Source organism: Pseudopodoces humilis, chromosome 5 (assembly GCF_049639895.1).
Source record: "Pseudopodoces humilis isolate 2021_Gansu_Grassland_sample_001 chromosome 5, ASM4963989v1, whole genome shotgun sequence".
NCBI classification, from domain to species: domain Eukaryota; kingdom Metazoa; phylum Chordata; class Aves; order Passeriformes; family Paridae; genus Pseudopodoces; species Pseudopodoces humilis.
The window spans coordinates 12,786,464-12,797,491 of NC_142204.1; the positions used below are offsets into that span (position 1 = coordinate 12,786,464).

General features: G+C 46.5%; 1 protein-coding gene across 8 annotated transcripts in view; it reads right to left on the reverse strand.

Annotated features, from left to right (window-relative positions):
• LOC102110859 (uncharacterized) overlaps positions 1-11,028 on the reverse strand; it is a 35,719-nt gene that overhangs the window by 22,363 nt on the left and 2,328 nt on the right. For 2 of the 8 annotated variants that reach the window (XM_088055679.1, XM_014261221.2), the window contains exon 1: positions 10,309-10,917. The exons of 3 other annotated variants lie outside the window; for them this stretch is intronic. In XM_088055679.1, coding sequence (XP_087911805.1) covers positions 10,309-10,341 — 33 coding nt within the window. In that variant the 5' untranslated portion in view covers positions 10,342-10,917. 3 more of the 8 variants (XM_014261224.2, XM_014261225.2, XM_088055682.1) reach the window with 3 other exon arrangements.

Here is an 11,028-nt window from a genome sequence, read left to right on the forward strand (position 1 = left end):
TGTGAGCAGCCATAAAGGTGTGACACAGTAGAAAAGATAAGTAAAGGTAAATCTGACAGCTCTCTGCACTAGTTGCATATGGAATCAGAGAATGGTTTGGGTTGGAAGGGTCTTTAAAGCCCATCCCCTTGCCATGGGCAGGGACATCTTCTACTGGCCCAGGTTGCTCAGAACCCCATCCAACCTGGCCTGGAACACTTCCAGGGAAAGGGCAGCCACAGCTGCTCTGGGCAACCTGTGCCAGGGCCTCACCACCCTCACAGGGAAGAATTTCTTCCTGATATCCCATCTAAACCTACTGCCAGTTTGAAGCCATCCCCGCCCTTGTCCTGTCACTCCAGGCCCTTGTCAAGTCTCTCTTCATTTTTCCTGTGGGTTCCCTTCAGGCACTGCAAGCCCACAATGAGGTCACCCCAAAGCCTTCTCTTCTCCAGGCTGAACAATCCCAATTGCCTCAGCATATCCTCATAGCCGAAGTCCTCCATCCCTCAAAGCATCTTGGTGGCCTCCTCTGGACTGGCCCCAGCAGATCCATGTCCTTGGTGTGCTGAGACCCCAGAGCAGCTGTACAAGATGTACAAGAGGACAAGAACACAGGGCCAGGCAGCAAAGGAGGAGTAGGAAAGCAGAAACCTGGACTTAGCCCTAGTTCTGGTGAAACCACACCCAGGATCCACAGGCTAGTCCCAGACACTCCAGTGTAGGTGTCTCTCCGTGTGTGACTGCCAAGCGCTCCACACACAGAGCTAGGTGCTCCCTCGGCAGCCCACACACACCAGCAACAGCAGAGCAGGGAGGTTTTACACCCTCAGTCCTGGCCCTCTGCTAGGAACACGTCTGCTGCCCTTCCAGGTGAGAAGTGGGCACCAGGGGAAGCAGGATATTCTAATTGGAACCATTTCTAAATGAGCCATTGTTTTTATATTTTAATGTTTCCTTGTCTCATTATTGCCACTGACTCTGCCATTTCAGTGAACCCACAGACAGCCTTCTCCCCATAGGAAAGGGCTGGTTCTGAGGGGATGTTGCACGGAAGTGAGGTCAATTAGGAGACAGCTTGTGACCAACTCTGAAAACAAGTAACAACGTGTAGGAGATCCTAGGAAAAACCCTGGAAACCTCCTCAAACTATCTGCAAAGTCTAGCAGGGAAATAGTCCAAAGGGAGGGGAAGGGGAATGGGAAGGGGGAAGGGAAGATGTGTTTGTGACCTTGTCTTTCAGATCAAGCTGTGCAAAGTTGTATAAATCAGGGGTTTAAATGCTGTAACTGATATACATCAGTCTTAGAAAATGCTTCTTATAACCAGCTTCACCAATTAGTACTACCTTATTTCAAGGTTTATAGTAGTAATTGCAGGCCATAGATGTTGTAAAGATTCAGCACTAGTTCCTAATACTATCATTAACACAGTGTATTATAAAAATTAAAGAAAAAAGGGTGCAAGGCAGGCACCTACAGGCACAATCTTAAAAAAATTAAGAAACAGCACACACCTATGAACAGTACTGACATTCTCTATTTCAGTATTATTTCCCCTTCTTTATCAATGGGTAAAAATTACATCCACATACTTTCATGTTCAGTACACCTCCAAGTGTGGATTAATTTAAAGCATTCATTTTATACCAGCATAGAAATATCACTAACTTTAATGCATTAATTAAAATATTTTCTCCATTTTAATAATTAAACAAGTTTCAATGCATAAAGAACAACTAGAGATATTTCAATCCTTCCTCCCTCCATTTTAACTCTTCTGCATATGAATGAGTGGGCAGAGTCTGTTTCCCACCACCACCCTCCCAGATTTTATAAAACAGCACTCCTTGATGGCTTCATGACTCTTCAGACATTAGCTGAGCAATCAGGATCCTAAGATTGCCCTTTGAGAGTCTTTGAAGACATCAACTCTGACTCTTCTTGACTGGCCTACGGCTTCCTTTTCCTCAGCCCTGTGGAAACACCCTGTGTAACACCACCTCTCTCTTTCCCCTCCCAGGTCACACCTTATCAGATGGCGATGCTGAGGAGTAAAATAATGCCTGTGTGCCTCAACTTCACCCCAAGCTCCTGACTTTAGTGTGCCAGTGAGAAAATAGAGGACGAGGAAACTTAACAGTGGCCTGTGAGTAACAGTGGAAAATTGAGCCAATAAAATTTCCTTCACCTCTTTTATGACACGGTCACAAAATGACAGCTCTGGCTGAGGAATGCAAAGTCCTCGCGTCCCCCGGCCTACGCAGGTGTGCATGGCATATTCTAATTGGACTGATACATACCTTCCCGTCCATGAGAGACTTCCCCTGGGAAGCCATAGGCACCAGGCAAATGAAATCAGAGACTCGGCTCCTTCACCTTCCCATTACCTGCAACATGCTTTGATCAGTGGGGCATAAATAAACACATGAATGTCCCATCTCTGCCAAGGTCAACGAGATGCAGCAGTGTTCCTCCAGTCACCTAAACGAGTTCATTGGACTTGGGATGGGGCAAAATGCTTTACCGTGCTTAAAAAAAAAATCACTGGATCTAACAGCAAGGGGTATGATGTGGTATGACTACTGTAGTTTGGGAAAGCTAAAAGCAATAGAGAGCCTGAAGGGGAAAGGGTTAGGATTGTCAACGGACCATGCCCAAGAAGGAAGGAAGAGCCAGAGTTCTTCTTGGAGTCCTCTTCCCAAATACCCTCCTGTATGGAAAATTTGGTCAAACCTCTGCCAGACTGATGCACCTGAGGAACCCAGCTTTCAGCACAAATCTTTGCTGCCTATTACCAAAGCCAGCACCTCACCTCTTCCATTTGTGCCAGCTAAGGTGCAATACAGCAATCCCCACAGCAGGACATGCAGCAATCCTGCTTTTGATACAAACAGTAGGTGGCAAAGATGCACCCTGCTGTTTTATGTCTTGCCTCTCCTCACAGCTACGACTTATGAGCAGTTAAACATGGGTGCAGTCACTAAAAAATTTCAAGTCAGTGGGGCCCACAAAGGATAGCTGTTATCACCAGTAACATAATCCAGACTGGAAGGGGAACACACATTAGGAGCTCTCCTTCCTTCAGTGCCCCACTGCAGTCATTCACTAAAAGAAGTCTCTACAGAAGATTTAGATTGTAACTGGTTTTGGCATATTTTAAGGGCAACAAAGAAAGGTCCCATCCAGCAGAATTTCCCGTTCCTAGTTCTAGCTGTTTGCAGCTGTTTCTTACTGTCTGAGGGTCATCTTTGCAGCTAGGGCAACAATAACCCCTCCTACCTCACAGCATTAGGCAGGGAGTGGCTGCTCAGTGTACTGAATATGCAAAGGCCTGTTATAAGCCCTGTATCTGATTGCAACCATAAGCAAAGTCTTATTTAAGCAATCCCTTCCCCAACAAAAATATATCAGCTGCTCACTTTGTTCTTTCCCCCCGGGTCTTTTTGCCTCCAAGATCTTCCAGAAAACAAAACACATTACTAAGGTATTTTCCTTTTGTGATGTAAAGTTGTTTACTACAAATAACAGATTTTTCACACAATGTAGTGCATATAATTAGTTGTTTTGGCTCATTCTGGTATCACACTTGTGCTGGAGGCGTCTCACCCCCCAGTCAGTGAAAGCCCCACTTCCATAACCTCACACATGTCAGATATTCACTGTAGTTGTCTATTTCTCAGGACATACAGTATCTGTTATTTCTTGCTCCCACTAAACACAAAACTGCGTTTCTCTACCAAACTATAGTTTAAAACCAAGCTGGTGTTTTTGCACATGCTTTGCTTGACACTTCTGTATTTGTCTCCCACATCAGTTAATACCTTTTTTCACCTTTCAGTGCACTTTGTTCCCTCTTTTCAGCAGTCACAACAAAACCTTTTACAATGCCACATTTTAAATTAAGCTTTCAAAGGCAACATTCTAGTAAAACACAATTATAATACATTTCAGGGCAGATTTGCTTCCATACAGCCTCACTGAACATGAGATTTCTGATCATGCCAGTTTTCACTGCATACACAATGTGGCACACCTCGCTTTTTCTTGCTCTAGTCTCTTCTAAAGTAATTTTGCTATGATTATTAGAGCCAGAATCAATCCATCTTTCCCCTTTTACACTCAGATGCTTATTTTCATGTCTGATATCACTGTTATCACACACTCAGCAACTGGATAGGCAAAAATGACGTTGGTAGGGAACGAAGGAAGAAATGTCTGTTGTGCATCTGATGATACCCACCAGGCAATTCAGCTGTCATGATTCTTCTAGACACACAGACACAAATTTTAGCTGCTTTTCACAGCCCTGGCCTTCCTTTGTGACAGAGCACACACTACAATGACATAACTTGCATGCCTGGCCTTGCTCTTCCAGGATAAGGCACATTTCATTGTTCCAGCATACCTCCAAATTACTCATCTTACTCTTTTTGCCCCTCTCCAAAATGAAACAGCTCAGTTTACTCATTGTGCAAGGGCAGGAAGACAAGGTGAACTGTAGGAATGATGTGAGAGGACGACTGCCTTCCCAGATGGCATCAAAACAAGCAGTGCTCACCCTGTGCTGACAGGAGCACCTTACAGCCTCCCTTTCAGCCTTCCCCACATGCCCTGACAGAATATTCCCTCTTCCCAACTGTGTCCAGGGATGAGAAGAGAGTGACAATGCAGTCATGTATTCCCTATACACATCACCAGTTATTATTAATAAATTACTGGGTGACTTGAGTGGTAAACCCATCTCCCTCGATCACTTGCACATTTAAGAAAACATGCCACAACCCCTGATTTGTTGTAAAAATATGGGATGGTCCCACTTCCCTTTTCCTGTCTCCCCTCAGCATCCTCTCTCTGTCCCAGGGTTTGTCACATCATAGAGTCAGGACAAGGTTGTGTGTTGTACTGCAGCCTTGCCAGTGCTAACCCCCCCCCCCCCCACCTATCCTGAGATTCTGCTTGCCTGTACCTGGGACACGCCTTTCCAGGAGAAAACACCTAGCCTATGAGTTGGACTTCAGTGATCCTTGTGGGTGCTTTCCAACTCAGGATATCCTACAGTCTTGTGGGGAGGGGTAGAGAAAGGAGAGAAAAGTGCATCATTCCCAAAGCACTCTAAGATCTACCAGCTCTACTGTATTCAGACTCGAACCTGAGTGAGAAATATAAGATACTGACAAATATCTTCATATGCAAAGCAAGTCACAGAAGAAGAGAACAAACAATGAGAAGAGTTGCTTGAGCCATGAGCCATACCAACCATCAGGACTGAATCCTCACAGTTCTAAACACCATACACTTCTCCTGTCCTGAAGAGCTTTCAGCATACTCAGAACATCCCTTCTCCCCTAAATCCAGTAACAGAATGGAAATAGACACACTGCACCTTGACAACTTCACTAGCAGCCTGGCAGCCCTCACCTGTAAAATCAGACAGTGATCTTGGAGCACCTCAGAAAGCAGACTCAAATGTTGCAGCTGGATTACATTTCATAGTCTAGAGTTACCCTTGGATTATACACTATGGAATACTGTCCTGGGGTGACTTTATGATACTGGTATCCCCAATCGTCTGGTTTATGTTATATATTAAGTTCTGCACCTTTAAGACTGGCTTTGAGAGCAAGAGAGGGGGAAGAAGAAGCGTGCAGTTTGTGTTAAGGAAAAACATCACTCCCACACATCCCGCTCCTGGACTGTGGTGTCTGCAGCACGGACAGACAGCGGGACAGAGCTTCTCTCTCTGGCTTTTAGTTCATTTTAGCTAGCTGAGGCAGAGGAGTTCCCTGGACCTTTGTGTTTTTCTGGATCTGTGCAAGCCTGCTCTGGACTGAACACCCAGCCAAACCCCGGGAGCTCACGCCTGTGGCTCACCGGGGCCTGGGCCTCGGCACTTTCCAGCGCCGGAGGGACTGATAAGAACCTGAGCGAGCCGAGCTACACCACATGAAAAGGACTTTTCTTCCTAGACTTGCCATCCCATCAAACAGCAAGAGGTTTTATTATTTAATATTATTCAATTTCTGTTAAATAAACAGCTTTTTCCACTTCTCTCCAAGGAATTTTTTTTTTTTTCCCAGACCAGTTGGTGGGGAGGGGCATTTCCCTGGGGAAATCCCCATTTGGAGTTTTTCTCCCTAATTTGCCCTAAACTAGGACAAATACCTACAGTGAAACTTCTGCATCTAAACTCAAGCTTAATCCCAGGATTTAGCCTGCAGCCCAGACCCACTAAAGACATCTGATGCTACAGCATCAGAGCTTTGCTAGCCACTGGTGTAACATCTTTTCTTTTCCTGTAAAAGCTATACTCTTCCCATCTACTCTTTCCAAGTTCCCACGAGCCCCTCATTACAGATAGCAATCTATAGTGAAGATTAAAGACCCAGGCAAGATTTAAGCTTTTCAAAGAATCTGTGGAGGCATTTTTGATCATTCCATCTGTAAAGGTGAATATAAAGCACACATACCACATAACTTAAACATCCTGATTTTTTGCAGATGCCCAGCACAATCACGGGCAAAGCATCATCTTCTTCTACTACTCCTCCCAACAGTGGCCTTTGTGTTAGTTTAACGCTGCTTTGTGCATCTATTTCTATTATCAAGTGAATATGCAAATGTAACCATGGCAGCCACTTAGTGGCAGGTGTGAACAGGGACCACGTCTAACTAGTTACAGGTCTGCTTGTAACCCACACTTGTGCCCCCTGATTATCTCTGGGCTTCTGCAACATGAACAAGTCATGCCCTAACATGACCAGGATCCTAATCTCCTCCCCTGCCTCCAGAGAGATGCATTTTGGATTCATAAACTCTACTGCTGCATTTGGTGATGAAGCAGGAGCTTCCACTCACCTCCCCCAGTCACTCCTGATGCAAGGCTGGGTCTGCTCATCAGTGCACATCAGTGCTCATCAGTGCTCTGCCCATGGAGGGGATCACCCAGCTTGTGAATCCCACTGGATCACCCCAGCTTGGCCCAGGTAAAGATTTGGGAATTTCTGTGTATGATCACTAGGAACCCCAGTGCTTAATGCTCTGAGCACCAGCAAGGCCATGGGCAGTGAATCTCACACACTGAGCTCCTGCCTGCAGCTGGGTGTTCAATTTGAGATCACAAAAAGGTGGTTTGGTGTCCAAATGTCACATACTTCTCCATGACACTGCAAATAGGATACATTTTCAGGAAGTGAATTTATGGCCATCTCTGCTTCAATGCAGTATTCTCCCAGAAGCAGGTTCCTGTGCTTCCTCACACCTCAGTTCCCTCCTCATGTGCTATCCAATTACAGTTTCTTCATCCACTCCTCCTCAACCTCTCCTAGCATCAGAACACCCTCTATTTTGTATACATTTACATGTGTGTCTGTTTATTTATGTGAATTTGTACATGTCATGGTAATCACCTTCCCTCTTCTAAATTTTTCCCACTATCAAAACCAATAGCCCTCCCCCTGACCTTGCACTGAACTTGTACTAAAGTCATGGGAATTTCTTCTTCAACTTCATCTCGCTTTTAATCCAACTTCCCAAACATGAGGTCAAAATAAGTTCCCACCACAGGCTCTGTTCCTCATCGTGAAGTGTTCTGCATGAGACTTGAAGGAATGGTGTCTAAAATAATAGATGGGGAATGGATTTTGTCTCAGCAAACCAATTCTACTCGAAGGGCAAGAAAGCTGTAGTCACTTGTTAATGGAAGAGACAAGACTAATGAAGCTTTCCCAAAAGGGCACCCCACCCTGCTCAGCACTGAGCACCACAGAGACCTCACATCTAGAACGCATGAATGCATTAACTTGGAACTTTTCTGCACCACTGAACCCTTCATAGGTAGCAGTGTGCCACAGCCAAGGCTCAGACCTCCTTCTTCTTACTTTAAATGCTCTTTCCTACACAATAAATTTCAACACACATTTCTTGCCCAAAGACATAAAAGCAGTTGACCTAAACCCCGCCCTGGTTAAACCCAGTTCTCCCAAGCCACACAACAGAGTTACCTGCACTACTGAGTAAATCAGGGCAGCTGCTCTCACATGGCAGCTGCAGAGGGAAGGCGAAAAGATACCTTGCTTTCTATGAAGATTTAAGGTAAGGCGTACTTGTGACAATTCTTAGTTTCACCAACTCTTCACCCTGCCAAAAGGAGTTCCACCCTCTGCCCTTTCTCTTCTGGTGGCAGAGGTGCACGTGTGGTCTCACAACAAACCGCAGCAGAGAACCAGCAGAGATGACAACAGGCAAGCACAACGCCTTCTTTCAACAGCAGTGCCAGCTGAGAGGATTTGTGCAACCACAGCCTGTTTATCCAAGCAGGGAAACACAGGAACTAAATGTGTGATTCTCTCTAGCATCTAACCCTGCTGTTGGAAGAGGTTGTCCCTCACCATGTTTCTCATGCCCAATGTCACACTACACTTCTTCAGCAATCTTTGACCACAAGGCAGGCTAATCCAACTTACATACTTTTTCTCTTTGGGGAAGGAGGTTAATATTCACTTGGAGCAGTGGCTGGACTGATCTGAGGCTGCTTGGTCACCAGAGTCAATCCTAGGGAAGCCGCAGGAGCTTGCAGTCAGAACTGGATGAGAAGTGGATCACTCCTTCAGCAGCAGCATGTTGTGTGGCTGGGCTGCTCATCATGTGAAGCCCAGCTCCAAACAACATGAGTTATTCAATCACAGTTCCCAGGAAGCCCTGCCTGCACACAGACACCAGGCTAGGCACCCTCCACCACTGCTCTAAACCATACTGACCACCCAGACTCCAGCTCCACAGCTGCCTCTTCTCAGAAAGAAGAGTTCAGCACGGCTAGCAGCCATGGGCTTGCAGTACAACAGGCCATCTTTTAGCTGGAACATGTTGTCCTGGCAGCAACAGGCCCCGTCACCTGGCACGGAAACTTGTAGCAAGACTTTATGGTTAGGAGCCAGGCCGGACAGATGGAGATAAGAAATTAGCGAGGGTAATCAGCCATTGGAATAATTAACCAGGGGAACCAGCGCAGCCTATCACTTGATATCCTGAAATCAAGACTGGGTACTTTTCTAGTAGAATTTTGGGTTTGATGCAGTGATAACCAGCTGGGAATGTAAATACCTGCCAAGGGTCAGGTGAAGGTATCTGTCCCCAGCTGGCTGATAGTCTGAACACCAACTGTGTGATTACCTCAGGAAAGAGGGAAATAACCTCTCGGTAGAGTGCAAGTGCCAAAACAATATAGCACAATTGCAATTGCACTGAAGTCACTTCTGAGTACTTCATTAAAAGATTCAACAGGAGTTCAGTGAGATTCTGCAAAGTGGAAAGGAATTGCAAAACTTCCGAGGCATGACTACTGAAATAAACTAGCTGTGGATAATTTAGCCAAACAGTAACTAAGCAAACAACATGAACTGGAAAGATACCAGATGACAGAAAGCACAGTAAACTCTTAGAATCAAACATCCTTGGAAAAAAATGTGATTCCAATTAAGAATTTGAAATCCCTTGCGGGCTGTTCCTTAAATTTTGCCTGGGATAACTATGGAGAGTGAATGTAATATGAATGCTAACTAATTAAATAAAACAGCCTGCTTTAAACAAGACTCCAAAGTAGATTACATTAAAAAGGAAAAAAAAAAAAAGAAAGAAAAAAAATCATCAAAAACTATAGCACAATTTGGCTCTTTCCTGCTAGAAAGCACATGAAATAAGTGAACCATAAGGAAGGATAAGATTCAACAGAACAAGCACAAGAATATCCATCTGAAGTTAGCAGGATGAAAAAAAAAAAAAAAAAGGCCAGTGGAAAAGACTCTTACCGTCGAATCTATTAGGATGCACAAGAGGTTCCCAGAGGAAATATTTGTGTCCCACTATTTCAAAGAGCAGGATCATCAACTTCAAGTCCAGTTGCCTGCTGTCATGAGCGACTGGACCGTATAACCCCACTGAGATTCACCCAGACCACGAGTCTGCTGCACAGGCAGGACAGGACAAATGCCACCCTCCACCACCACCTGGCAAAACCAGGTTCTACACAGAAGCCAGCTAGGCTCTTCCAAACATTAACAAAAACTAAGAAGAACTCAGATTTGTTACGACTTCAAGTCTGATTATGGATGCCTTCTCCTCGCCCAACTCAGGTGCAGTGCTGAAATCTGGGTCACCCATACATCATTCCTCCAAACCAAGCCACCTCCCTCCGGTGCAACCCTTTAAAAGGACTGTGCCCTTATCCAAGCTATCTCCAAGTCATTTCGGTTATGGTTCTCCAAAAAAACAAGGAATCAGGTCACAAAACTTCCAACAACACATTACACATGTGGCTTGGTCCAGGACTTACAGGCACCCCCACTCCAGAAGCCAACACGGGCATCCATATCCAGCAGCGCCCTGCCAAAGTTTGCAACAACACCGATGAGCTGAGCTCAGATCTCTGATCCCGTAATTCCTACCAGGTTTGATGCGGTCTTAGCCAATATCTGGGAATAAACGAAGCCTCAAGCAAGGACAAACATGGGTGCTGGGAGGACGATGGGTCTGATGAGAGCCGTGGGAGCGCCGGATCCCCCCCTGGCAGGCTGGCTGGGACGCTGGATTTGCCATCGGAGCTGCTGCAGTGGCCGGGGCTGCAGGAAGGAGGCAGGAAGGGAGCAGCAGGCAGGGATCTCGCCTTTCGCTCCTCTGCTTTCCCTCCGTGACAGGCCATAAAAGTCACGAGGCAAGGAGGAAAACAAGAAGGTGTCCATAGTTCAAGCACAGCACCCCCGCGACTCCCGGGCCGCAGCTCCCGGCGGGAGCTGAAAACCCGGCGAACACCGTGGGATCTCGCTGCTGCGTGGGAGGCACCATTTCTGCGAGAAGAGGCTCCTGCTGCTACTTGGCAGCGGAGCCTGGGAGCGGGCCTGCGCTCCGGGCCCTCCCTGCTGCCGACAGCGGGCGGGGGAGCGGGGGGCGGCACGGGCGCTGCCGTCGGGGCGCGGAGCCCCCAGGCAAGGATGCGGCCCCCAGGGGCTGCCGCGGGCCGGGCGGACCGGAGTCCCTTCGCCGCCCACTCGAGGGG